The sequence below is a fragment of the Epinephelus lanceolatus genome, chromosome 8 (assembly GCF_041903045.1).
Source record: "Epinephelus lanceolatus isolate andai-2023 chromosome 8, ASM4190304v1, whole genome shotgun sequence".
Lineage (NCBI taxonomy): Eukaryota > Metazoa > Chordata > Actinopteri > Perciformes > Serranidae > Epinephelus > Epinephelus lanceolatus.
The window spans coordinates 10,758,838-10,786,392 of record NC_135741.1 but is presented as its reverse complement, the minus strand read 5'-3'; the positions used below and the strand labels follow the sequence as shown (position 1 = coordinate 10,786,392).

Below are 27,555 nucleotides of genomic sequence, written 5' to 3'. Positions count from 1 at the left end.
GCTGCTGTAGATGTTGAAAGTTGTGCTATTTCTGATTCCTTTAAATGCAGCAGGGTAGTTTAATCTACAGCAAAGCATCATATTCTATAAGATCATCATATATTTGTAGCGGTGCAGGGAACAACTTGTATTGCCATTTTCAAAGGGGTCTCTTGAACTCTCACTTCAAGATATGAATGAATGAGTCCCCCCTTAACTTGTGAAGGCTTGTTCCCAGTAGCCTAAATGTTTTGTTCCTTACAGCCATTGTACTGCCGATCTGTATGTGGTTCTAAGGTTACAAAAACCCTACGATTCTCAGTTTCAGGTGATTATAAACTAATAAAAACATGGTTATGATTATTGTATTCCATGTCTGCCAATAAATGCCCCAAAATACTAGGAGAAGAAGGAGTTTTCCCAACACATTAAGGAAGCACTCAGCTAATACTTCACTCTCATTGAAAGCCATTACAAAAAGCCGCCCCATGCTATGAAAATGTGCTCTGTCTAATGGGGGCCTCAGTTCATTCAACATTATGAAATTTTGAGATACATTCAGTGGATGAAAAATGTATCCTGTAGTAAGTAAATAACTAAAGCTGTCAGACAAATGTAGTGGAGTAAAAAGTACATTTGCCTCTGAGACACGAAGTAGATGTATAAAGTTGCATAAACATCAAATGGAAATACTACTGACAGTACTTGAGTTAATTTACTTAGTAACATTCCACTGCTGGTTGACACGCAAAGATTTTATTAATGGATCAGATGCAGTGGAACTGAGGCTGATGGGAAAAGCATTAGTTTTGCATGTATTTGGTCATAAATTCATGAAAACTGACACTCCCTTAGACAACGCTAAAACCCCGAGACATGAAGAATAGCTGTAGTTATTCCTCACAGACCCTGTACATTAATTTCCTAGTAAAGTCTGTCCAATAACAAGCAGATTAAATGAGATTCTTCAGGAAAGTCCCTGAAAAAAAGACATTTTAGGGGTCAGAAGAGGCTCCACTGTAATATCCCTTTACCTCTGGCTGACGTTAACCTTAATTAAAAGTGCCACATGGAGTGAAATAAATAATAGCTCTGACGTGCTGATGCAGAGACAAAGTCAAGGCTCCAGTAGGATCACGGTTAGTTAGTGAGAGCTTGGACTTTCAGCTGGCTCGGCCTTGGACTTGGCAGCAGCCGCCTACTGTCACTGGGAGCAGATGGTCCCCCTCTCAGAGTCAGGCGTCAGCTGCTCACATGTGCACAGGTCGGACGTTGAGTCTCGCCCACAGCTCACAGAGGGAACGACACAGTCACACAGACTCTGACAGCTCCCTGTTGGCTTTACAGGAATGTGACAAACTACCACAGAAGACTGCTTCTCTGCTGAAGCTCACACTTTCTCTGTGAAGATATGCCTTATTCCAGGTAGGCCACAGATATGTTATTTCTTCATGTCATGCTTTTATTTAAGAGAGATTTATCTTGTTTTTTATTACATATTTTGTTAGGAAATCCTTTGATCTTGTAGGTGATACTGTCACTTTATTGCACAAAGACATTACAGAAGTAATTTTTCATTAAGTGCAATTTCACAAAACCAAACCAATAAAAGAGGAATTACTTCAGGAGCTTTTCATCCTCTACACGGCACTCAATAAGTTTTATTTTTCCTGTAACCAACAAGAAAGTGTAAGTGTTTTTGTGTTTCACACTCACCTTTACGAGAGGACACAGAGTGAAGATAAACAGACAGGAGGATGGCTCACCTGCTAAAGCTCCTCTAATTCCATTTGCTGACCGTGAGATCTGCCTCAACAGCTTTCAAAGTCCTCACAGTATTAAACACTGGAGCTAGACAGACGTTACACCGTGAGCCAACACAGAACGAGTCTGTAAACGTGATTCACTCATTAAGTTGGTTTTAGTGTCCTTCAGATGAGAAATAAATAATTCATATTGAATTGCTGAAGTTTATAAGTGAGGCAAAGCTGTCACCAGCGGTTCAAAGTACTACTTTATGCTACTTTCCCACAACAGGTGAGAGGCAAAAATTGTACTTTTTACTTCATTACAGAAAAATGATAGTTCCTCTTTCGTTCTGTACTGTGGGTTAAGATGCTATAGAGCACTGCTGCCACATTAAGACCTTTTTAAGCCCCTTTATGGTTCTTTAGGGGTTCTCTACTGGTTCTTTTCCCAGAAAACTAAACTCAACTAAGTTGGAGAACCAATAAAGAACCTTTTAACCCTGTGTATTGTACTTTGAAAGTTCTCTACTGGTTTTTCAGTTAGTTTAGTTTAGTGTACTGGGGAAGGAATAAAAACACTTTATTAAAATAGCCTACAAACTATGTATTTCCAGAAAAAAAGATAAGTTAAAGCAGTGGCTATCACCTGTTTTGCCCCATGTGCATAGAAATGTTCCAGGTTTGAATCATAATTTGTAAATGTTTACTACAGGATTCTGAAACTTTTAAGCCAACAGTTTGTACGAAATGATTAATAATCATATATATTTTATGTAAAAGTGTAATTTAGAAGCATGTTGACTTGTCCATGGTGTTATCTGGTATCATTTAAGGTCCCCCAGGCTAAAATGTAAAAACAATATAGTGTTATGTGGCACCTGTAATGTTTCTTTATAGCACTATTTAACGCTTCAGCCATGTCTCCTCGAAATTACATTTAAATACAACTGATTAGAAACAGCAAATATGTTTTAAGGAAAATGTAATGCTGAGCAAGTTATGTTTTGTATTAACATAATGAGGAAACATTGCAAAGTAACACATCTGGCAAGTCGCGAAAGTTGATACTGAATGAATCAGCAAAATGTTCACTGACAACATATTTCAGTTGTTCTCCGCCAAAACTGCAATACAGTATCCAGTCGTAGTGACTCCAGCATTACTATCTTTTTTTATTACTTTGTTTAGTAACATTCAGCCGAACTCATGATCTTTCCCTAAAATTACTTAAAGTGCTTTTGTTGCCTAAACTGAGACAGAAGTCTGGATGCAAACCCAAAGTTCAAGATCCAAGATCCTGCATTTTGTACACCTGCCATCCTCCATCCAGTGGTACATAAGTGGTTCATGAATGTAGTGTTTTGTTACCTGAAAGAAAGGTTGTCTCTGAACATAATACGGGCAGCAACTATGTTGCCACAACAACGTAATTAAGAAAGCACTTACATACAAACGTAATTTCTAGGAGACAGGGTCAAGCACCTATACCTTTTAAAAGATGGGCACCGTACAGCACCAAAATAAGTTCACCTATGATTAGAAGCCAAAGAGTACTGTTTAGCTGCATTTATATTTTTAGTAAGATTAATGATACAAAATATAATTAGCACTTAAATCAAGATATTATTGTAGGTTAAAAAGAGATCAGAGAGTATTTCTAGACTGTAGTATTTCTAGTTTTACTTAAACAAAGGATCTGAATACTTCTCTCACCACTTGCTTGTTTGTCAGCGGTTTGTTTTTGTCATATTGTTCAGTAAACGGAGTACCTAACCACATGCTGGGAACAATAAACCTGTATGACGGTGACCACGAGCCACAAGGTCATTTCCTCATCTGTATCCTGTTCGTAAACAAAAGAACCAGGAAAGAGAGACGTTGAACTCAGAGGGGATCCCCAGTTTCCTTCTCTGGTTCCTGAACAGGAAATTGGCACATGAGAAAGAGCCACATCCTCTCATGTCTACACTCAAATAACAACATGAATTCAAATTGAATAAAAGTAGTATTTTGAAGGATTACTTCCCAGGATGTTCATGAGGTGTGAAGATTGAGCTCTCAGGTCATCAGCCTGGAAAACAAACTGAGTGGAGCTGACTTTATGTTGCCATGGAAACTGACATAACTTTTGCTTTTTGCAGGTGCACAACAGGAAACCGTTTGGTACAAGTTCTTCGTTCGGGAGCTTCCTCTTTTCCTGAACGCCACATGGGGGACGTTCCAGTTTCCCCCCGTCAATGAACAAAGACCACCTGCACAGCAACAGCAGTGATAATCCTCTAAGATGGCAGTCACTTCACTTTATGTTACCGAGGAGCCCGGCTTAGCTGAGGTGGACATATGTACACTTGAGATTAATATCAAGTATGATGTCATCCCAACTGTTGTCTGCTCCGTCTGCCTTTCATTTGGCCTCATCTACACCTTTTTCGGTATGTATCACAACACCAGGACTGATATTACCTGTATACACATATTACAGCAGTGAGGACGGGTTACTTTAAGTTCAACACGTCCCTGCTGTTCACTGTTTTCATGTTTCTCTAAATGTTTTATTAGCTCACCTGATGGCTTAAACCGGCAGTGGCAGGTGTCTGAAAGCTGTCAGGGTTTTAGGGTGGATAAGCACAAAGCTGGAGGAGGCAGATGGAGGCCTCTGTTTGAATTTGACACGGGCAGCATTAATGAGGTGCCACCTGTTGTAATGTGTGACATCACACTGCTTTTATAAAGTTAAACCTGATGAAAGCTCATGTTAGTTTCAATGGTGGAAAGTACATTTACTCAATTAATACACTTAAATATAATTTTGAGGCACTTCTGCAGCTTTATACTCCCAAGACATCTCAGAGTGTATAGTCAACCCAATCACCAGAAAAAATGTTGACATTGTTTGTTTCTGCAAACCACAGATATGTTATTAGCAGATACATGAATACTTTCAACAATGCTATGGTTAAGGTGTAGTTCATTTTAGGCACAAAAACCACTTGGTTATGGTTAGGAAAAGATCATGTTTTGGCTCAAAATACCTGGTTTGGGGGGCACAATCCCAGCAGAAAACACAGCGATGGCTTGATAAAAAACAACCACTTTTCATGGCACTATCCCCGCTGGAAAAGCAGTTTTTGTTGCTCTTGAACAGTAGTCTACAACTTGGCAGGCCCCCCCGCCTAGGTGTCACGTTATCTGACATCCCCTTCACCTCCTGATGGCAAAGTCAGCTTATATACCACATTACTTTAGAAACGTTTATCAGGGGTGTACATTTAGACAGTTCAGGTAGTGTGGTTGCACTGGGGCCCGTGGGGTGGAGGAGCTCGTAGAGAGAGCGGGCCCTTGGAAATGATTCAGATTGCCACCTTGGCCCCATCCCTACTTCCAGCTCCCTTGCTCGAACCACTACCATCTTCGAACTCAGCATTCATTTTAATCTCAGTTGCACACCTGTTTTGTGACTGCATCTTGCACGGTTGTGACTTTATCACAATGACAAAATCTGTCCACAGACAGACAGACTGACAGATGATATAAACACCAAACACAAAATACCCAAAACTGCTTCTGCGGTAGTTTCTTCAAATGGTGTCACCAGGACCACATTTTGCCATGATGACACAGACATGATGAAAACAGTGCCAGCTGGTGTGACATTGTTGAGGCAGGTAAATATTTATCAATAAATAAATCCATCCAACCTACTTCAACCGTTTATCCGAAGTTGGGTCGTGTGGGCAGCAGGCTGAGCAGAGTACTCCAGACGTCCTTCTCCCCAGCAACGCCTTCCAGCTCCTCCTGGGAGACCTCAAGGTGTTCCCAGGCCAGACAAGATATGTAATCTCTCCAGCATGTTCTGGGTCTGCCCCGGGGTGTCCTACCAGTTGGATGTGCCTGGAACACCTTTATCGGAGGGTACCCAGGGGGCATTCTGATCAGATACATGACCCACCTCAACTGACCCCTTTCGACACAAAGAAGCAGTGGCTTTACTCCAATGTCCAAGCTCCTTACTCTATCTCTAAGGCTGAGCCCAACCATCCTTCTGGGAAGACTCATTTTGGCCGCTTGTATCCGTGACCTCATTCTTTTGGTCACTACCCAGAGCTCATGACCATAGGTGAGGGTTGGGACATAGATAGACTAGTAAATTGAGAGCTTTGCCTTCTGGCTCAGCTGTCTCTTCACCATGACAGTCCGGCACAGCGCTCGCATATTTGCTCTTTGGGGGGATTGAACTCCTTTGTGGTAGGAGCAGCCACTTGGCTGATGAATTAGTCTGCTACAGATCCAGCGGACCAACAGAGAGTCAAATGATGATGCAGTATTATAGATTAGGATAAAACTTGCTTGTTCCTTGAGGGGAAATTCACAAGCTACCCAGCGGTGTATAAAGTCATTAAAGTAAGGTCAAACTCTACCAGCTGCAACATTAAAGTGATGAACACATTAATGCTTCAATAATTATGATCCAGTCATTTTAGTTTTGCTTTAAGTAAAAAAAAATTGAAAGTAAGACTTTTACTTGTAACAGAGTATTTCTACATTGTGGTATTACTACCTAAGTAACAGATCTGAGTGCATCTTTCAGCGCTGAGTTCTGACAGTGAAGTTGTTTTTCTGTGTAACAGCAGTTTGTAGAGCTGTATATTGGGTAATAATGCTGTGAGGAGGATTTACCCCAAAAAAGCAATATGAGGCAAAAGAGTTCAACAAAGTTTTATTTCTGTTTCTGTTTTCACTGAGAAAATATGTGGACACAAATCCAATAAATACAAACTGTGAGCCTGATTAGGAGGAGTGTGACCTGTGGACCCGAAACATGTGACATTATGTAAACACACGCTGCCCTGAAGCCTGTGCTCCTGCAGCAACTCTCGCAGTGTTGCATAAGGAATTTTAAGACTGTAAATAATTAATCATTTGAAGAAAATCAGCAGTGTCAGTGGTGCAGGCGGACGGAGCATTGTCGGAGTTGTCTCAGCTCTGAGTTCTGATGGAGCTGGACATGAAAACTGTAACAAATTAACTTACAAAATGAATTTCAGCAATGTGTGACCCGTCAACATCAGCAGGGTCTTCCAAGCAGCTTTCAGTTAAAATTCTGTCAGAGTACTGTAGTGTTATGAAACTGCTTCTCAGTGTTGGAGCATTTACATTTAGGTCAGTGAGGACATTCAGAATCTATATGCTAATATCCAAACTAAAAGCAGGCTGTACTTCATCACATTTACAGTGTATTCAAGTTGCTCAATGGCTCAATTTTCACAATTTTTACAACTATAATTTGCAAAACTCCAAATGCTATATTCCAAATATTGGCCTCAAAGTCTCATAAACATCATAAAACTCATTATGGCTCAAATTAAAACTGCTAATATCAAATAATGTTATAAAACAGTAATTCTTTTTCATAAAATGAAGGTTTGCATGTTCATAACCTCAAAATTATTCAAATTGCAGTGAAAGAAAAATGTGCAATACATGCAGAGATCATGATTTTAAATGTTTTGGAGCAGTGGTTCCCAGCTGGTCCAGCCACGGGGTCCAGATTTCTCATAAGTCATCGGTTCAAGGTCCACAGGGTTTAATAACTTAAGCATTGCATGCTTGCGTTTGGCCATGCAACTCGGTCTCAGTCTCGTCGAAGTCCGGTGCTTGGGCACCTCTGGCATCAGGCACTATATATACTTTATTAATTATTAATTCAATTTTTTCACTCTTGTTGTCAATTACACACAGGCATGCACAAACAGGACCTATACATGCACTAAGTGGAGAGATGTCAGAGTGAGGGAGCGGTTGGGGCAAGGGCACCTTGGGAGTGCCCAGGAGGTGAACTGACACCTCTCCAGCTACCAGTCCATGCAGGGACTTGAACAGGCGACCCTCCAGTTCCCAACCCAAGTCCCTATGGACTGAGCTACTGCTTGTGTGTTTGCTTGTGTCGTCAAGCTAGTGTGCGGTTGTAGAAGTCCATTATTCACTCACTGTACAGCAGGAACGGCACTTCAAAATAAATGCTTTGATTTGGAAATTTGCTATACTTCAAAATAAAGTGTTTTTTACAAACTTGAAACATTCGCACGTCACTTGCGGATCATTTAGAATGGACTCACAACCCACTTTTGGACTGCGACCCACCAGTTGGGAAACGCTGATCATTTTATTTAGTGAATGTGCTGTATTACTGTAATATGAATGATGTAGTCTAGCATCTAAATGATGACTGTGATTGTTTTTGACTCAATAAGTTTACTTTTTTCAGCATCCTTCACAAAGTTTGTTTCAGTTCAAGACCCCAAACCTTAGATATTTCTATCACTTAACTTATAAGTTTTAATTAAAACACAGTAAACTACAATAATGCTGTAATGGAATGCTTACAAACAGTGAGTCAGTGGTCTGTACACTTTGTAGTAAGCATAAAAACTTGTGCTAATATGAAGTGGCTTTATTTTGAGGGCAGAGAACATTGTGTTCTGCACTTTGTGTGTGAAGACAGTATTTTGTGTTTAAAAGCAAGAAACGGCAAGTCAGTTTGGCTCTTTGCATTTAGAGTTTTCCATATTGAAACTTTCATTTAAAGCAATCATAAAATACTTTAATATAGGGATGGAAGGTTTGACTCTTTTTACTGACTCAAGTTTGTATGAGTCACTCACTAAAGGAAGTCATATTTTAATTGACTTAAGTCACCAGGTCAGTAACCCAGAGCTTGGTGAATCCACCAGCAGCCCCAGCGCCCACAGAGCAGGCGCATCAGAGCCAGCTGGGCCATCTAAGTTACAGTTTGGCCCTCTGTTAATTTGAATGGGGATAACGTAATTTAATTGTGCAGCTCTTCTAGACTCTCCAAATGTTACCGTACCAAATGGATCAAATTCTGATGATGTCATTTTGAGACGGTCGTGATGCTCAAAAAATGTATCCACCATGTTTCAGCTGCTCCATTTCCTGTTACTGTGTGTGAGAAAAATGTTTTTGGACCCCTGTTGCACCAGGAAGTTGTAATTACACAGTTTGACCAATATGTCTAATTGGCCTCAGACCTTGGTGCTGTTCCTGGGGACTCGCTCAGAAGCACTTGACCGGTTTCAGGGCTTCTCAACTTGAGCTGACAGCTGAGTATGAAGTGATATCAGTGAGTGATTTGTGCAGCCTGAGTCAGACCTTTGAAACAAGCACCACAGTGATTACTTTTCTCACAGAGCTTGGTTAATACAGTAATTAACTTGATGCATTTCCACAAATCCAGTCAATGTAAGAGTTTGAGGGACAGGGGCCCCCCTGACATGCAAAATGTCACTCAAATTAATACGTACCAACCACGAAAAAGTCAAAATGACCTAAAAAAAGATGAAACAACTGAACAGTGACACAAAAAGACTACTAAGAGATGCAAACCAGCTGCAAAGAGACACAAAGAGACTCGCGATGACTATGAAAAGGGGCAAAACAACCACAAAAAGGCACAAAATGATTACAACGAGATACAAGGCAACTACAAATAATTCTAAATGACTACAGAAAGACTCAAAATGACCACATATAGTGTTGAAATGACCACAAAGGGACTCAAAACTACAGAGAGATGCGTAATGGCTACAAAGAGATGCAAGACAACAACAAAAAGAGGCTAAACAAAGTCGATGTGTTTTCCTCCTTTGTCGAAGAGGTGTGTGGGGCTTTCTTCATGTCTGTTGAGGGGCCCACTGTCTCATAATCTGCCCATGCTCACACATTACTACTGTAACACACCATGGACCTTTGTACATATGGATGACTATATGGTACCATATGTTTTACAGTCCCATCTAAACTTAATTTTCATTGCTCTTTTCAGGATACCGCTGCTTCAAGATGGTCATGTTCTTCTCTGGCTTCATGTTTGGCTCAGCAGCCGTTCTCCTGCTGTACCACAAAGAGCCCCTGTTGGATGCCCAGCTGGGGTCAGAGACAAAGGCAGGGATTGGCTTGGGCGTGGGGGTGCTCTGCGGGCTGATGACCATGCTGGTGTCCACAATAGGACTCCTGCTCAGCGGCCTGCAGCTGGGGAGCCTGCTCTCCCTCGCCATCCTGCTGGTCATTGGACAGTTTCACAGCCTCACTCCAGTGTGGCTGCCTCTCTGTGTCGTACTGGCCGCCAGCATCGTCACTGGGCTCTTCACACTTCAGTGGCAGAAACTGTTCACCATTGTCTACACATCTGTGTTTGGAGCCACCACTGTGATGCTGTGTGTGGATTACCTGGTGGGGACGTTTAGGCTGCCGGAGCAGGTGTATGATATGTTTTGTCAAGGCGTCCCACGTCCACTCTGCTGGTTTAACTGGGCAATCACTGGGATATGGCCTGTTCTGGGTCTGATAGGTGTGTTGGTGCAATGGAGGTTTACTGCCAAAGGAGTATCACACACAGAAGGTGAGTTTAATTCAATCTGCACTAACGGATGCATTCAATTTTATGTTAAAGGGCAAGTTCAGCCTGAAATCATTAGATTAGAGTAAAATATCATAATGCAAATAAAGTGCACTAACAATACATTTACAGAAAATCTCATTAAAGGTTTTGCAGAGAAACATTTTACACATTATTTCTAAATTATTACGATCAGACACCTTCAATTAGGTGAAAAATGGTCACATGAGGGGCACCTACTGGCTCACCTGGTAACGCAGGCACACCATGTACAAAGGCTGTGTCCGTGTCACAGTGACCAGGGTCCAATTCCAACCCACGGCCCTCATTCTCCCCTCACACTATAGCTGTCCCATCAAATAGAGGCAATAAGCCCCAAAAAATGGTCAAATGACCAGCAGCAACAGCTGACAAACATGATTTCTGGAAAGAGACATTGCTGTTGAGTTTTACAAATGTATTTTTTGGTGCTTTGGGCACCACAAGCTGAGTGACGTCTAGTTCCATTATACTGAAGAGAAGGCAGACATCTCTACAGCCAATATCTCTAACACACTGTAACTCACACCAAAACAATCTAGATTGATAGACAACATTACAAGTAAGAGGAATTAACTGTCACTTTAAATTTGAGCTCAAAACCACCATTAACTTTATTTTTTCTCCCCTTTCAATGCTTCCCAGCTGCGCACAAAAAACACAACAAACATGCTAAGAAGCACAGATACAGAGAGTCAAGAAGAAGACCTCCACCACCCCGTCGGCGCAGGCCTCCAACACTGAAACGCTATGCTGGGGACGTCCTGGCACCGGTCAGTGGCTGAGATTCAAATGAATCATTCAGAGAGGAGTGCAGCCATGACAATCAGTGTTCTCGGTTCCCTCTGATAGCCTGACAAATAGCCTCATCACATAAAATGACAGTGGACGGTCGGTGCAATAACAGTGTCTCCTCCTCCTGTTTCAGAGTTACCTCCAGAGCCTTCAGGAGCGCCAGATGGGAACAGGCTCCTCCGCCAGCAGCATCAGCACCATTACACACACTCTGATAGACTTTGACTTTGAGACGGGCTCCATGGTGCCTCTGACTGCTGCCTCGCCTGTTTTCACGGTCTGAAGGAGCAAATATCTGTATTATCATACACTGATAACTGAACATTCCTCTGAGATGTTCACTTACATGGAGACATTTCAACCAGCTTCACCAGATAATCATCAACATGCACACGGTGTGATTTGAGATGCTCGGAGATCATCCCCCGAATTACAGCAACACAACATGCAGAGTCATCAGACTCATGATCATCAGCAGTTTATCTCACAGACGCTTTGTGTTGTGTCAAGCTGTTTTCTTTCACAAGATGACATAATAATCTTTTGTTCTCCAATTACAATGTACCACATGTCTACATTAGATTGGGTTGCAATTCTTTTGAAGTTCAAGTGTTACTGTTATAAAAAATTAAGTCATATCAAAATATTGCAATTAAAATAAGGATATACATTAAAACAAATAGGAATTGTTTGACAATAAACAAATAAATCATTGATTTAACAGGAATAAGACAGCTTGATAGCAAGACTGTGTTACACCAAAAGCAATAATTAAAGGAGCAATCTGTAGATTTCTGGGGATCTGTTGGCAGAAAATGGAATAAAATACTTATGATTATGTTTTCATTAGTGTATAATTACCCAAAACTACTAATACTTGTGTTAGTTTATAAAGAGTATCTCGTATCTACATAGGGAACAGGTCCTCCTCCATGGAGCCCGCCATGTTGCACCGCCATGTTTCTACAGTAGCCCAGATTGGACATACCAAACACAAGACAGAACCTTGCATGCAAGCCCCAAGTAACAGCGCTGGGCTTTGAAGCCAATTTGACATTGCAGCCACTTACAACGTCTTACATCGTAAAAGAGACGTCTGTCAATCACTGAATGAATTTCTTCGAGCATCACAATCCCCATGAAATGGCTCATTTCACTACTGGGATTTGATCACTTCAGTCTGATAACATTTCAAAAGTCTAGAATAGCTGCACAATTAAATCATTTTATCCCTATTTAAGGGAAGTTAGCTGCTTGGCCAGCTGAAATCTCTGGTACGCTTGCTCTATGGGCCCAACAATGTGGAAGATCTGCGTAATTTTATACCCAGGAAGTCAAACTTTTTTAGCTTAATGTGCCACTCAGCAACTTTCATAAGACTGACAGAGCCTTGCTTCTAAAGCTGTATCAAGTTCTCTTTATATGTCCATGCTTTCAGGTTTTTATGTTACCTGAAGGCCACCATAGGTTCAACTCCGTATGGAAAGGGAGGAGTGAGCAGAGGGGTTTTCAGCTGATTGCAATCTGCAACTTCACTGCTAGATGCCACTTAATCCTAAATATGGACTTGAATTGTACAGCACCTTTCTAGTCTTCTGACCACTGAAAGCACTTTTACACAACGGAGTCACATTCACCTTTTCACCCCCATTCACACACCAGTGGCCAAGGTGCAAATCAGTATAAATGCACTCACACACCAATCAGGAGCAATTTGGGTTCAGTATCTTGTCCAAAGATATCCCTCGACATGCAGACAGAGGAGAAACCTGGGATCTAACTGCCAATTAGAGGACGACCCGCTCTACCTCCTGAGCCACAGCTGTCCTAAATACCGCTCCTTGAACAGTCAGTGATGGCAGTTACTCCACAAACAAAATCCAAGTTTGCTAACACTGACTAACATTAGCTGTCATAATACAGCAGCAGAACCACTGAGTGTACTGAGAGGAAGCAGGTGTTATTTCATCTTGGAAAAAAAATCTCTTTTAGCCACAAGTCCCTGCACACCCACACGAGTGTTCTCAGTTTCATTTGTTTTGCTCTGGCTGAGGTTGAAGTTGTTCAGAGGTGACACAAGTATTCATTTTAGTTTCATTTGATTAGTTTATTTGAAAACAATAGACAGCCTACACATTTAATTTTCAACTCTGGTTGTTCTCTGCAAAAGAAATGTTAAAACAGAAATATTAAGAACCGACGTTTATTAAGGACTTTATAGCTGTGAAGCTTTAAGAGGATGTTCTGATAAGAATTCAAAGATGTGAGTTGTTTCACACAGCTGCAACAAAACTAACATGAGAATGAGGCAGATGTCGATTTAAATATGGTTCTGGTTGAGGTGAATCGCAGGTGTGCGGGTGCTTACTGTTATTCAATAGTCCTTGCAACAGGCTTTTCGCATGCAAGACATGACTGGGGGAAAGCACAGGCGTAAATAATAATAAAGCAATCATTAACATTATTAACAACAACTGTGCTTTTCCTACAACGACAGTCAAAATGTCTGATGTGAAAAAGCCATTGTAAACACCTTGTCAGTGGATAACAACATTTAATCTTACTGAATCACACAGAACAAAGTCTTAGTTTGTCTTCTAAGACAATTCTATTGCATGTATGTGAATAACTACTTTTTAAATAATAATATAAACAAAAAAATACATATTCTTTGTGTTGATTTCATGCAGCCTGTGTCTCCAAAAAATAATAATACTCTAATTCCTTCAAATAAATAAGCATCTCTCTGTTTTTATACTGAATCATTCTACAGGGTAACATTTGTGTTGAATCCCCGGGGCCTCTTGTGGCTCAGTCGTCACACTGCATCCAGCGTGCGGCGATGCTCAGAGGGTAGGCCTTCTCCACTGCTCGGTGGTGCTGGTTTACACGCCAGTACTGAGTGCCTTTAAACAAGTATATGTGGCCGTTTGTCCATGTGAACGCAGCATCAGTGTTACTGGGAGCCCCATGGAAGAGCTGTCCAATAGGTTTGGGATATGAGCTGAAGTCTGTCAAGCCAATTTCATCCCACTGCCAGTATCCAGAGCCCTGAAATCACCAGTAAATGAAACAGATATTTAATAAATGTCTCATGATAAATTGAGGGAAATATTGTGTCTGCACTTACTTTGAAAAAGATAATTTTTTTGTTCTTATTGAAGTAGAAGGCTGAATCAATATTAGCAGGGATGTTGGCCAGGCGTTTAGGGAATCCGTGGTCAAGTTTGAAGCTTGAGTATCTCCATACTTTGTCATCTTTGAATGAAAAAGAGGAGTGCATTGCATTTTAAACTGCCAGCTAAAATCCTGTCAGCTTCGTACATCACAATCTGGTGAGACATTTTTGAAATTATGAAATGAATCCACCTTTCAGAAAATAAGATTTGCTGGTCCGCTGAGAGTGAACAGCTGCATTGAGGCTCCCTGGCAGCTCCTTCCACAGTGCAGAGATCAGGACGGGAGTGTTGTAGCCAGAGCTGGACATCGTCCACACGTACTGACCACTGAAGACATATGTCTTCCGCAGAGGACCTGCAGGGACACAATGCAGGAGAAAACAGAGCTGTAAGTTAATGCATTACTGATACAGAGACATGTTTTATTTCTGTCCTAAAGGCACCAGAGTCTCTATACCCAGCATCACTGCATCCAGAGTGGCCTTGCAAGGATTTGGAATACCTCCTGGTACAATGTGACTTGGCTTTCTGGGCGGAGGAGTCTTCCCCGGCTTTCCTAAAAGAAACAACACTGCACTTGTATAAACTGTACTTCAAAGACCACACACACACTGACATGTGGCTCTACTCTGATGTTACCATATAAAGCCTGGATCCCTCGTATGTCATCCGGATGTAGCTTGAAGTCTGAGCGGTATCCGTTGTAAACAGGTCCCATCAGTGCGCTGTAGTGTTGTGAGTGTCCCAGGCCGAGAGCGTGGCCTATCTCGTGGGCTGCAACGATCCTCAGGTTGGAGCCGGAGTTCTTTCCTTCTGTCCACACTTCATCTTCGTCAAAATGCACAATGCCTGACTCAGGGGCATCAGCGTGGGCCAAAACATGACCTTAAAGATAAAGCAAGAATTCTTCAAATCATCGTTTCAAGTGTCTGCCAGCTTCCATCAAAAGTTTTGAGATACAAATCATTATTTAAAGATAGTAAGTCCCTTATTAAAGATAGGAAAGCCATTAATTTAAGTAAATAACACATTATCTTGAGTATTATCTAATTTTAAGAATCATTATTTTAAAAGTTTCTCATTATTTTGAGACACCAACTCCTTAATTTGAGATACTGAATCATTATTTCGAGGAAGTTTTTTATTATTTTGAGATACTAAGTCATTAATTTGCCATTCTAGGAAGTCACTCATTATGATCATTATACTCCATCATTGTAATGGGACTCCATAGATCACAAAACTTTTAAAGGAATGGCAAACATTTCAAGAAAGTTGTTCCCACCTCGTCCATCAAAGGGAACTGGACACGACTTGTCTTTTCTGTGAAAGGAGATCCTGATGTCTGCTCTTCCTCGCTGCAGCTCCTTGAACTTTAAAGGTGACACATCGCTCCAGTACTTAAAAGCACTCTGGATGGCCAAACGGGTCTTACTCTGACCCAAGTCAGGGGTGTAATTGTAGATCCTGTAGGTCAGCATCTTCTTACGCCAGTGGCCTGTTCAATCAGGAAATATTCACAAGACTTACCAAGCAATATTGTAGTAAAAATCAGGATCTGAGTGTATATCAAGAGTTCTGTTTCCCACCCATGACTCTATATTTGAGAGATTTGTTATTGAAAGAGTCTTCCAGTCCACACCGAGGTCTGTTCATCATCGCCAGAGTGGCTGAATCTAGTTTTCCTGATATTTGAAGGTTCGTTGTTTTCTGAAAGATTCTGACAAACAAAGGAGAGAAATAAACATATAAATCTGGGGTATAGGTGAAAACAGAGGGAAATATGTTAAGCTTGAGTTCACAAAGTGGTAAAGACAATGAAAAATGGTCACCTAAGTGCTTCCACTATCTCCTCAGCTGGATGGTTTTGGCCTTTACTGTCCAGTGGGATGTGCAGATAGCCGTACTTCCTTAAATATGCCTGAATAGAGAGCACTGATTGTAAAGTGATGGAAGAAGTATTTCTTCAATGCCACACTGTAAAAATACTCCAAGTATGGCAATCAAAATTTTACTTATAGATAAAAGTGCTATGACGTTTTAACAATGAAATGTTCCTAAATGGGGCAGAGGACTTTTGTCTGTTCCAGAGGCTCAGCTGAAAACTAAAGGGGACTGAGCGTTTGCTGTCAGGGCCCCGAGTCACTGGAACAGTCTGCCCGAGGAAATCAGGTCAGCCAAGTCAGTGATCCCTTTGAAGTCCCTTCTTAAAACGTACTTTTATTGGAGAGCCTTTCTTGATTTTACCTGAGTTTTAAGTTCAGTTAAACTGTGTTTTATTTCCTTAGGTTTTATATACTCCTGTTTTTTATCAGTTCTTTGAAAACTTGGTGTTTTCATGTCTTGTCTCTTTTAATTATTGACATGTAAAGCACTTTGTAACTCTGGTTTTAAAAGTGCTTTATGAGTAATGATTATCATTAAAATCATAAAGATTATAAAAGTAAAAGTACTCATTCAGCAGAATAGTTCCTATGACATTGTTATATTATTTATCATGATCACTCATGTTTTCAGTTTGGTTTGTTTGTTGGTTTGTCAGCAGGATTACAGAAAAACTACAGTGGCCTGATATTCATAAAACTCAGTGGAGGGGTGTAGTGTGGGCCAAGGAGGAGCCCATACATTTTGCAGGGGATATGAATCACAGGGTGGATACACAAATTATTCCTCACTTTTGTTGACAGTGTGAGATAGGGCACTTGGCCCTAGGTCTGTGCTCTCTGAATGCTCATCTAGATATTGATGCATTTACATGTAGGTAGGCTACTTTGCAGACTTTTCCTATCATGCCCTTCTTTGTAAGCCAAAAAAAGTTCATGCCCCCACACACAACCCCATTTTTTTTTATCGATCCTTACCAATAATTGGGGAAGCAACTAATAAAAAAGAATCTATGTTGAATTTTAGTCAAATAAAGGTCAGCATGATTGCATTAGTAAACTCTTGTTTGTTTATTTTACCTACATAAATGATATTCATTCAACTTTGTTTCACTCTGTGTTTTATCCCCTGGTCATCCACGCCCCACCTGCAGTGGCTCTGTGCCCCCCCAAAGGTGGTCCACCCCACAGTTTGAGAACCACTGCTTTAATGTCATAACAGATTGAGGTGTTGATTGTAACGACTTACAGGGTAGTTAAATCTACAGCAGAACTTAGTTTTGTCATCATTTGTTTTGTTTGCAAAATCTTAATCTACAAAATAACTGTAGGCTGTATGATTGTAGAGAGCCATTTTACTGACACCCTTTCAAAAACACTAAAGTCTCAACAATGTCTTTGAGTTTCTTTTGCAAGATGCAACAAGTCCTGTCACAGGGTTGTTTTTGGTGCCCTGGATGAAACGCTAGGCAGCACTGATATCATCAAAGTGAATTGTTGGCATTACCGGCTGCACCACAAATTATCTCTTCTACAGTTCTTTCAACAACAGCCATGATACATTATTATAGCCAAAATCATCCCCCCAACCAAAATAAATAATTAACTTCCTGCAGTATGGACAGCTTAGACTGCACCATCGTTGGTTTTATCATGATGTATCCTATACATAATCGCAATCAGTGTTATTAGGCAGCTTCAAACTGTAAAAAAAAAGATGGATAAAGACTTAAATCAGGACATTTACCTCCAAGAAATACTTGAAAACTGATCACAGGTTTTGTTTTTACAGTTTTGTAGGACGAATTTATGTTTCAACATCTCATCTTCCTTAAGTTTCTTACCACTGCTTCAGTAAATTCTTCTCTCCTCAGGCCGACAGATGAAGCTGTGATCAGCAGCACAAGAAGCACCATTAACTCCAGTTTATATTCCATTTTCCAGTTTGGGTCTTCTTCCATCACTATGGGGAAATAAAAACTTCTCAACTAATAATAAACAAGTTCTGGATTGTTTTAAGCATCTCTGGAGACTGCCGTTCCTCCATCTACATCCATCCTCAGAGTATTAGTCCCCTCTGAGTCAGGGCTGAGGCTGTTGTCTTAGTTTGGGGATCCAGTTTTTATACCATCAAGTGTCTGTTCAGGACGGCCTCAAAGCCACATAATAAACCTTTTACAAGAATGTGATGCGTGGATGACCAAAACCAACCAATACATATTTCCGACACTAACAGCCTGTTCACGCCTTCTTACACCATCATTTAGAGCCATTTGTCTTGAAGCGTTTAAGAATAACTTCTGAGTAATTTTGTTTACGTCAAAGGAAGCAAATTAATTCAGTGTTAACTCCAAAAAACGAGATTATCTGCCCACTGCCTGTTAAAGGTGATGACTTATAACCACTTATGTCACTGTGGTGAAACTTTCTTGATATTTAATCCAGCTGCAACACTTTGCAGGTGAATAATTTCCCAGACGACATGAATTAGTGTGACAGACGTACCAGAAATACTGCTTTATGTTTGTGAAACAATATTTCACATAAATTCTTTCACCTCATGGTTACAGCTCTATGAGGAAAACAACTAACCACACTTCCTCCACCAGACAACAGCTAATTATATTGTTCACAATGTAGGAGCCCATTCAAGGAAAAACAATGACGCCCCCGTGTAACCATCGCTACAAATCGTCCTCTGAATGGAGACAGAGAACGCCTCCTTAAACACTGTGAGATGCAGCTCATAAAAAATGAGTGGACAGATGGGAGCGAGACTCAGACGTGCTTAAAGCAATTATATGTACTAAATTTAAGCACAGGTTCAATTTTAACGCCAAGAAACACTGGACAGTTCCTGATAGCTCATCATCAAGAGCATCTTTTCTTTGCAGACATACAGTTTCCTGCCCTGGATTCTGCCTTTGCCACCTTAAACTTAACTTAAACTTAAAGGCAGATTTTCAACCAGCTCTGTGTCGTTGCAACACTGGCAATTACTGATTCACTGATTGATTCCATTGACCCATCTGGAGCAGAGCAAAATATTAAATTATGTCCCAATCCCAGACTGCACTAAAATGCTCTACTGTGTTCTCCCATGATGCAATGCACAAAGGAGAGGGAATAGAGTGCTGCAGGGAAGTTAGCATTGCCCTGGTTCCCCTTATCAAAAAGCCTTTGGGATTTTTCCTTTTGATTTTGGCTTAGTGCCGAAAATAAGATCTGTGGCAAACTAACGTTTATGATTCTTACAAGTTTTGTTTAGTGAGATAATCTTCACAAATTAAAACTGCTTTTATGATTTTAGAAGCCCTAAATGCCATTGCCAGAAGTAAAAAGCTAACATTAGGCTATAACCGAACTGCACCACAGTCGCATGATTTAACCTCGCCCCCACAGCACAGCTGTAAAGCCGTGTTCGGTGTGATGATATTCTGTAGTCTAATTTAGCCACTTGTTAGCAACTGCCTTTTTTAAGACACATAAAAGCTTCAAAATTCATGATTGGGGTATTTACTGACATATTTTAAGCCATGGAACAAAATGTGAATGTCTCATGAGCTTGTCTTAACCACAGACATTATTTTAGGCATCTAACCAAAAACCCACTGCCTTCGAGACGAGGGAACCGGGGGTGCGAAAATGCTAACTCATTCCTGGGTTTTGGGACACTCTACTGGTTTAAAGTTTAAATAGTTTATGGTGGTGAACCATCTCCAGAAAAAATCTCCAAAAACAAAATATTTGGAAAACCATTTTGCTTTAATTTGTGAAGTTTAATTGGCAGCTCTGAAGTCACAGTAACTTGATGTGCAATGGTGCATTTTATCATTGCCTGTTAAAATAAAGCAGTAAAGCATGTTGATTTCTTATATATCAACTGCAAAGAAAGTATACTTCACTATTGTAAGTATAGTATTTTGAGGGGCACTTGATCCATTTTTCACAGATTAAATTCATTCTCGTCTTTTGCGAGTCACTCAACTTTTATAAAAGTGCAAAACTAACTTGCTGGAGCGCCTCACAGGCTCAATCCAGTGCAAGAATTCCATTTAGTCTAGAAGCTGTTTGCAAAAGTCACCTTATTTCATTTCATTACACTGAGAAGAAAAAACATTTGCTGAAATTTAAGAGGAAAAGTTATTGAAAGGATACATTCTTTATTCTTCTATATACTTCTAATTGTCTATTTGTTTCTACCAAAAACATCACTCTGTCAGAACACGTCGTGAATGTTTAGTTTAGTTTTGTAAGGCTCCGTCATTCCCTAAAATAGTGGGGCACTGTAGCTTTTAGCAAACATTACTCAGACAGACATTAATAGTGTATTTGTTGGGGGCTATTTTCAGCTGCGGATTAATACACATTTAGTTTTCACATGATTATTTACAGAAGCAGGACGGTGTAAAAGGGATCAACCCAAACTAACTATACTGGCCATGTTGATTATAATAAAGGAACAACAGTGTGGCTTACTTTAACACTTTGTTAGCTCTCTGGCACAGAGGAGTAAAATATATCCGCCTATGACTGCAGAGACAAGGTCAGCAGCATCAATTAATCATTGCTTTGGGTATACAAAACCACCAGCCTCATCCTTTAGGTGGGCGACTTGTTTCTAAAATATTTAATGGCACCAAAATACGGATGCTTTTCTACAGCCCAGTCACCAGATGTTGTCATTGTGCTTTCTGCAAAGCATGAATGTGATACAGTTACACGTTTCATACTTATCATATCAACGTTTCTAAAGTAATGTAGTATATAAACTGACTTTGTCATCAGGAGGTGGGGGAGATGATGGATGGCTTGTCATGTGGGTGAAACGTCTGCAAAGCTGCAGACCAACAAACAACAAAACTGCTTGTCAATATGAAAAAGGAGGTGTTGAGTTTTTGAGCAGCATCTTCACACAACTTCTAATGCGGCGGATAGCAAACATGAAACGGTAAAATAAAGCAGATATCTAAAGTAAAAACAGGACGCAGGAGAGAAACTAAACTCTTACTTTTAAAAACACCTTTTTCTCTGGTCTCCTGCAGACAGAGGTGAGGAGAGTTAAACAACACACAAGCTTGTTTGGGGAGGAGTCGTCGAGGTTGACTGTGGTTGGCAAGAAGTCACGGCTACCCGCTTGAGGGCTGGCGGCCCAGCATTTGGACCTACTCCTGAGAAAGTCCATCTCTGGCGCAGCTTGGCGTGGCACAGCGCATCTAAACTGACAATGGAAACACAAATCGGTGCGGCCACGAGCGACAATGGAAAAAGGGTAATAGTGAGACACTGCTGCTTTTTGGGCCCAAAGAGTGGTTGTTTTTTACCAAGAGAGGCTGCTTTTCCTGCCGGAAATTGCGCCGCCCCCCCTAACCATAAGCAAGTGATTTGGGTGCCTAAATCTGACCACGTTAACCAGAGCTGCTGAAATGTGAACTTTCATTGTATTCTCTACATAACAACATACAAATGTAACTTACTCATGGTTTAGAAAAACATACCATGGCAACATTTCTCTGGTGACTGGGTTGAGTTTACATCCTGCCGTCCAAAATAACTCCCCAGTTCTTCACCCACAGAGTACTTATTCACTCTACTAATAAAAAGCACTGTGAGATGAACATTTTTCGCAGCATGTCGTTTTAATCGATGTAATGACTGTTTAGACAATGGCTCAACATTAGTGCTACTACAAGAGGCCATCGAATTACTGACAAAAATGTTGTGTTACTTCTCAGAGCAGACGAGTCAACAAACTATATTCTCTTAAACAGAAAATATTTCATGTGCAAGTAATACCGTAATAATACCTGATGCTATGAAAGGTACAAAATGGAAAGGACAGACACTCACAAAACAATTCACGATGACGTCTTTAAAAGATATTTATAAATGAACAGCCTGGTCGATACGAGCGTACGAGCAGGCGTCTTAATGTTATCTGGACATCTGATTCTAGAAAACAGGCCCGTCAGGTCTGAAGATGTGACGCCTGCTGCGTTACATCCTGTCACTCTCTGCTTGAAAGGCGCTGGGACTGTGTTCACTTCCAGAGTTCAGGATGAATATCAAATAGGTAGAATATGTTTAATGGAAGCTATGATCACAAAGCTGCAAAGGTCCCTTCCCTGTCTTTCAGTATGTTTGTATGTATATTCTGTCCGACTCTTCTGCTTTCCTTTATTGCTTCAAGAGTCACGCTCCAGCTGCTGTATCTCATCTTGTAAGGCTTGAAGCCGGCCCAGCTTTTCCAACTGATCCTTTGTCGGCTCCTTTATTTCCCCTGAGTCCACTTTCTGCTGCAATTCCTCAACTTGCCGTAGCTTCTTTTTCAGGTTTTTGATCTTCTTGGCCTTTTCAGCTGCTGCTGCTGCTGAGGAATCATTGGGAGACGAGACGGAGACCAGCGCTTCTTCTGTCTTGTTTGAAGACTCGCCACTCTCTGAAATGGACATGTTCTCGACAGCGTCGCTCACCGAGTCCACGTCCCCGTCCTGGTGCTGCTGTTGTTTTCTCTTCTCTTTGCGTTTCATGTTGCGTTTGGCAGACTTTGAGAGACCAGCTGTCTCGCTGTCCCCGCAACCGGGGATCTTCTGCTGCTGCTGCTTTGACGGAGCAGTGTCGGACGGGCTCATCCCAGGGGGCAGGTCGGGTTTGCTCTTAAAAAACTTCACAAACTTGTTTTCATAGCTGAAAGAGCAAGAGACAGAAACATAGGATTAAATACAGAAGTGAGAAGATAAAAATGACTTCCTTACACATCAGTCAGTCCTGTCGTCAACACGCTGCTTACATCTATAGACCAGACCAGCACATACAGATACTTCACAAAGCGTTGAGGCTGCGCTCTTTTTTGGGGGATAGAAAATCAAAGATCCTGTAGATGTCAATTTGATTTGATGTGTTTGGATGATCATTTTGACAAGTCTGTATGTATTTATTTCTTGTTTAACAAACATCTACTTAATGGAAATGTCAGTAATTGTTTTGCGACCTTGTCTGAACCGGAGTTTTCAAAATACCTAATTAATTATAACCTTGACACTGACGCGATATTGGCCTGGTCTATGTGTATCACGTGATAGTGACATTTTAACGTTACAGTGCAGCAATAGAATTTAAATCTGTAATACAAGAAAAGTATTAGGAGTAATATTAAACATGTTTTGAGATTTTTATGACTATATTTTAAACAATAGCATAAACAATGTATATTCAAAAGTTTTCCAGCTGCACTTACACTGGGACTTCTTCCTGGGGGGTGTAACCATCCTTCACCCGCCTCGGCTTCCTCCATGTTCCATCAGGTCGCTGAGTGGCAGCAATGTATTTCCCTGAAGAGCAACAGGTGCAACATTTTAGAGTGTGCAGATTTATTTGCATGAATAAAACTGAACATTTTAATGTCTTTAATTCATCCCATCAGCTGTGGGCTGGCTTTGACTCTTCTCATGACATAGAAAATACCTCAGTGCTTGCTCGATTCTTTTGGAGGTTGGTCAAAACTGCATTCTCTGCATTAATGTGTAAGGTCTTTGTCAAATGTAAATGTGTAAATGTAAATAACTGGATGAAGTGGAAGCTGTGCAGCTCCACGGGCCCATCAAGCTGATTTAATGAACTGCCACATGAATATAAAGCAGAACACATACACATCATCATCACACTGACATCTGGAACATTTTAAAACTCTAAATCACCACAAAACTGTGTTGTTAAATATTAGCTGGCATTGCACTAAATAACTGATGCATTACCGCTACCTGGGAGATAACTTTATGAACATGTTAGCCAGAAAGTTTCTGGTCAATCACATGGTCAAATTCACTAAAAGAACTTATGATAGGTTTGGGAACATTTGCACCAATAAAATATAATAATAATTCATGTCAATAAATATTTTATGTGTAGGCTTTATGGACAACATGTTTATAAATCATTTTACTGTAGCATATTACACAATGTTAAGGGCATTTAATGCAGCACCTCTGAACAAGAGTATTATAGATTTAATAAATAACACATGGGCTTCCTGGGCGTTTATTGCACACTGGAGGGACTGAAAGTATAAAATCAATGAGGCGACGGGCTGCGGTAAGTTTTTCAAACCACCAGATGTCACTGTGCATGTTGAATTTAAAGCCCCAAAGCTTTACATCTTTTTCTGGCAGAAACACAAAGAAAGCTCCAAAGCTTCATCCATCCATCACTAGTTTGACAAGCTGTTCAGAGTGTGTGTGTGTGTGTGGTAACATCCATCCCCTCATGGAAACACACAGTCTCACACTCTCATTACAGTTATCAAAAGCCTAAAGACCCACAGCACTTTCAGGTACAAGGACAAAGAATTGTGTTTTACAGCTGAGAAATAAACTGATATAATAAGAACATCTGAAAGCAGGTATCCTATTATTTTAATTATATTGTGAGAACATGCCAACTGCCTATTGTAACACCATACATACAGAAGTTCTTTCCATATCTTTCTGTACATCAGACCAGAACGGTTCTCAACCTGCGGGCTGAACTCTTCAGAGGGGTCACAACATAAAACTGAGAGATTATGACATGACTGACAGGAAAGGAAAGAACTTAAATATTTTTGTGACATGAACTTTGCTCATTCTTCAGGGGTTTTTTTTTGGTAAAATCTTTGATCTGTTTTCTTGCGTAGGTGAAACTGCTCACCACTGATATGTTATGCAACACGTGCATCACTCAGCAGCCAAAAACCAATAGTAATCTGTTTAGTGGCTGGAAGATTTTTTTAAATCCACCAACCACAGAGGCTGGTGGACACAAAAACAAACAAAAAAATCCCTGGTAACCACTGTTAGCCAATTTTAGGCAAAGTTACAAACCAATGAGCAAGACTGCTTTTGGAAATTTTTGTATTTTTATATCATGTATTCATTAACAGGGTGCTGTTCCTTGATTTGTCATGTTGGAGTATGCTATCTTTTAACTGTTACTCAATTGATTTTCCTGAAAATATACTATATCACAATTTATATAATGTCATCACACTGGACTCGTACAGCTTTCACCTTCTTAAATTTAATTATGTGATCCCATTGCACTGCAACTTGACAGTATAATTTGCATTTAATTTTGCATCACTTGCACTTAATCCACCTCTCTCTCACACACACACACACACACACACATATGTACAGTGTAATAGTTTCCCACTTTTTCCGTAAGTGACTGCTTCTAAGTATTACATACAGTTAATAAGTATTGGGGATTTTTGTTTTGTTGTTTTTGCTTTTTTAAAATATTGTCTTCAAAACACTGGGCTGCTGTAACAGTAAAATTTCTCCTCAATATTAATTAAGTAATCTGTCTATAAATCATAGTGTAAAAATCCTACATGAATATTGTCTGTTTTTGGTCCTAATTACTACAGTAAATCACAGTTGGGTGTTAAAGTAGTCTGAACTTATATTACTGTTGTAACGTTAGTTAGTGAATGTGTAAATGATTAGCCCTGATTTACCATCATAATAACTCACATTAATAACTAATGTGAATTACATTTTCTCTTCTGAGACAAAAAATAAGGCGAAAAGTTATAAAGGAACACAATTTCACACAGAAAATATCGCGTTAATAGTAACTGGTGTTGTGATTAAAATATCACAACATGAACACAGTGGTCATTGATAATCACAGCAGAAATAGCAAAGCAGCTAATGCTAGCTAGCTAATGTAGCAACTGTCAGGTCGGTGTCGCAAAAGGCAAAGTGGCTATTTGAAAATCCTATAGCTCTAAAGTTATACAAGAACTAAACGATTTTTTATAAGCAGCGTGTTAATATAGCTGGGTATATCACGGTGTTTTCACACTAACGTTGATTAAGTGCGATAGCTACAAGCTAACCAACGTTAGCCGTTTTAGCTAACGTTAGCTGCAAAACAAAACATCCGAATCAAAGACGTCTTTTAACATGTTATTATTGGCGATTATAACTGCAGATGACAAAATAAAAATCTGGTTTTGTTGGCTCTGTTGAATGCAGCGGGTTTTGTTCCAGTTGGAGAAAGGTCTGGCACATGCATCAGCCTTACCAGATTCATCTGTCACATAGGGGGTTGCCATTTTGGTGTAACGTGTTGCTCCGCTCCCCTCGGTCGGTCGGTGACTTAAGGTTTCCACCAAACGTCCCCTCGCTCAGTCGGATCCAACACAGCAGCGAAATGCAGTTTCTTCAACTGTTGTTTCCCTCGAGGTGAGAGCTGTCATGGCAGCTTCTACGGACTGGTGTTACGGTGAAGACGAAGCACAGGACAGCTAATGCTAGACATCGATGGATGGATGGATGGATGGATGGATGGACCGTGTGTGTGTGTGTGTGTGTGTGTGTGTGTGTGTGTGTGTGAGAGAGAGAGAGAGAGAGAGAGATCGGGCGGTGCGAGGAAACAAACCGTGCGAACCCTTTTCTTCAACTTCGGAAATGACGACGTGGATCATGGGTTGCCAGGTTTGGATCTGAACAGTCAACGGGTATTTTAACACTTGATGTAAAACAATCATTTGACTCATTTCAGCAGCTTGTAAAAGTGGACAGCATTGCCCTGTAATGTAACTAAGTGTTTTATTCTACTATATTTTCTATTATGAGCAACATTTCCGTCCCCATTAATTACTTCTCATATTTTCTTTAAATATGTGTAAAAATGTATAACAGATATCTCAAATTGTATATTAAGATCTTCTTTATCACATAAACACAGAATATTGCACATTAAAATGACTTTTAATACTTTTTTTGGTGCATGTGCTCGATTTTATGTCATGTTTGTTTGATTATTTTACTTTACTGTGTCCCTGAAGTTATATTCCACTATTCCATCTTGTTAGTTTATAGTTTCTTGACTTCCAGAACAAACAAACAAACAAAAAATATGTATAATTCCACTGAGACCATTTTCTGGAGCGAACTCAAAAGATAGGGTAGGCATAAATTTTCACTGATGTCTTTTTCCACATGTTTCAAGATAATCAGTTTGTCACAGTCTTAAAGTTCCACCTTGTTAGGCTAAATTCTGAGGAAAGTTGGTCTGATCAAAAAAGAAAGAAAAAAAAACGTCTGATATAGTTATAAAAGTTTTGTTTATGTGTAGAAGGTAAATGCAACCACATTGTACAGTATATAGGCTACTGCACTGAGGATACAAACTTGTGAATGCCTCATCATTTTCTGCAACGTAATATACTGCATAAGACTGATGATGATTGTCCTGGGACACGAGACACAGAAGCAGAAATCTGTGAACCCATTTTCTCTGTCCCAGTTCTCACTCTGATCTGACAAACAAGGCCTCATTAATAAACACAGCTAAAATAGTTGCGTGTGTCACCCAAAGAGTGTCTCAAAAATTAAGATTGTCAAGGAAGACTACTGGCCCTGTATCAGTTTGTCAAAGAGGACAATAACATAGAACCAGAAAGATACAACTCCACTGAAGCATCTTCAGTGATTACATGTCCATTTTATTTTCATTTATGGTATGCA

The 27,555-nt window shown here is 40.3% G+C and overlaps 3 protein-coding genes across 3 annotated transcripts; 1 reads left to right on the top strand and 2 right to left on the bottom strand.

The window, feature by feature from the left end:
- The first annotated feature begins 1,180 nt into the window (after positions 1-1,180).
- On the top strand, positions 1,181-11,812 carry LOC117257786 (transmembrane protein 198-like). The gene is made up of 5 exons (XM_033628109.2): positions 1,181-1,404; positions 3,869-4,159; positions 9,571-10,146; positions 10,828-10,955; positions 11,111-11,812. The coding sequence occupies exons 2-5, from the start codon at positions 4,012-4,014 to the stop codon at positions 11,258-11,260; spliced, it is 1,002 nt and encodes a 333-aa protein (XP_033484000.1). The 5' UTR covers positions 1,181-1,404; positions 3,869-4,011; the 3' UTR covers positions 11,261-11,812.
- A 1,806-nt stretch (positions 11,813-13,618) lies between these two features.
- LOC117257785 (matrix metalloproteinase-19-like) lies at positions 13,619-18,144 on the bottom strand. The gene is made up of 9 exons (XM_033628108.2): positions 17,884-18,144; positions 15,989-16,077; positions 15,746-15,876; positions 15,442-15,654; positions 14,796-15,041; positions 14,614-14,712; positions 14,347-14,511; positions 14,108-14,235; positions 13,619-14,028 (listed from the first exon to the last, which is right to left on the bottom strand). Exons 1-9 carry the CDS (start codon positions 17,998-18,000, stop codon positions 13,789-13,791), a joined length of 1,428 nt encoding a protein of 475 aa, XP_033483999.1. The 5' UTR covers positions 18,001-18,144; the 3' UTR covers positions 13,619-13,788.
- Positions 18,145-21,659: 3,515 nt separating this feature from the next.
- On the bottom strand, positions 21,660-27,120 carry pym1 (PYM homolog 1, exon junction complex associated factor). Its single transcript, XM_033627945.2, has 3 exons — positions 26,108-27,120; positions 23,277-23,370; positions 21,660-22,726 (listed from the first exon to the last, which is right to left on the bottom strand). The coding sequence occupies exons 1-3, from the start codon at positions 26,136-26,138 to the stop codon at positions 22,225-22,227; spliced, it is 627 nt and encodes a 208-aa protein (XP_033483836.2). The 5' UTR covers positions 26,139-27,120; the 3' UTR covers positions 21,660-22,224.
- Positions 27,121-27,555: the final 435 nt, after the last annotated feature.

Coding starts and splice junctions, on each gene's coding strand:
- LOC117257786 (XM_033628109.2), top strand. CDS start 4,012: ATGGCAGTCACTTCACTTTATGTTACCGAGGAGCCCGGCTTAGCTGAG. Junction 4,160..9,570: donor CCTCATCTACACCTTTTTCG/GTATGTATCACA, acceptor TGCTCTTTTCAG/GATACCGCTGCTTCAAGATG. Junction 10,147..10,827: donor AGGAGTATCACACACAGAAG/GTGAGTTTAATT, acceptor AATGCTTCCCAG/CTGCGCACAAAAAACACAAC.
- LOC117257785 (XM_033628108.2), bottom strand. CDS start 18,000: ATGGAAGAAGACCCAAACTGGAAAATGGAATATAAACTGGAGTTAATG. Junction 15,655..15,745: donor TCTCAAATATAGAGTCATGG/GTGGGAAACAGA, acceptor CTGATTGAACAG/GCCACTGGCGTAAGAAGATG. Junction 14,029..14,107: donor AAAAAATTATCTTTTTCAAA/GTAAGTGCAGAC, acceptor TGGTGATTTCAG/GGCTCTGGATACTGGCAGTG.
- pym1 (XM_033627945.2), bottom strand. CDS start 26,138: ATGGCAACCCCCTATGTGACAGATGAATCTG. Junction 23,371..26,107: donor CTATGTGACAGATGAATCTG/GTAAGGCTGATG, acceptor GTTGCTCTTCAG/GGAAATACATTGCTGCCACT. Junction 22,727..23,276: donor CCCCAGGAAGAAGTCCCAGT/GTAAGTGCAGCT, acceptor TTGCTCTTTCAG/CTATGAAAACAAGTTTGTGA.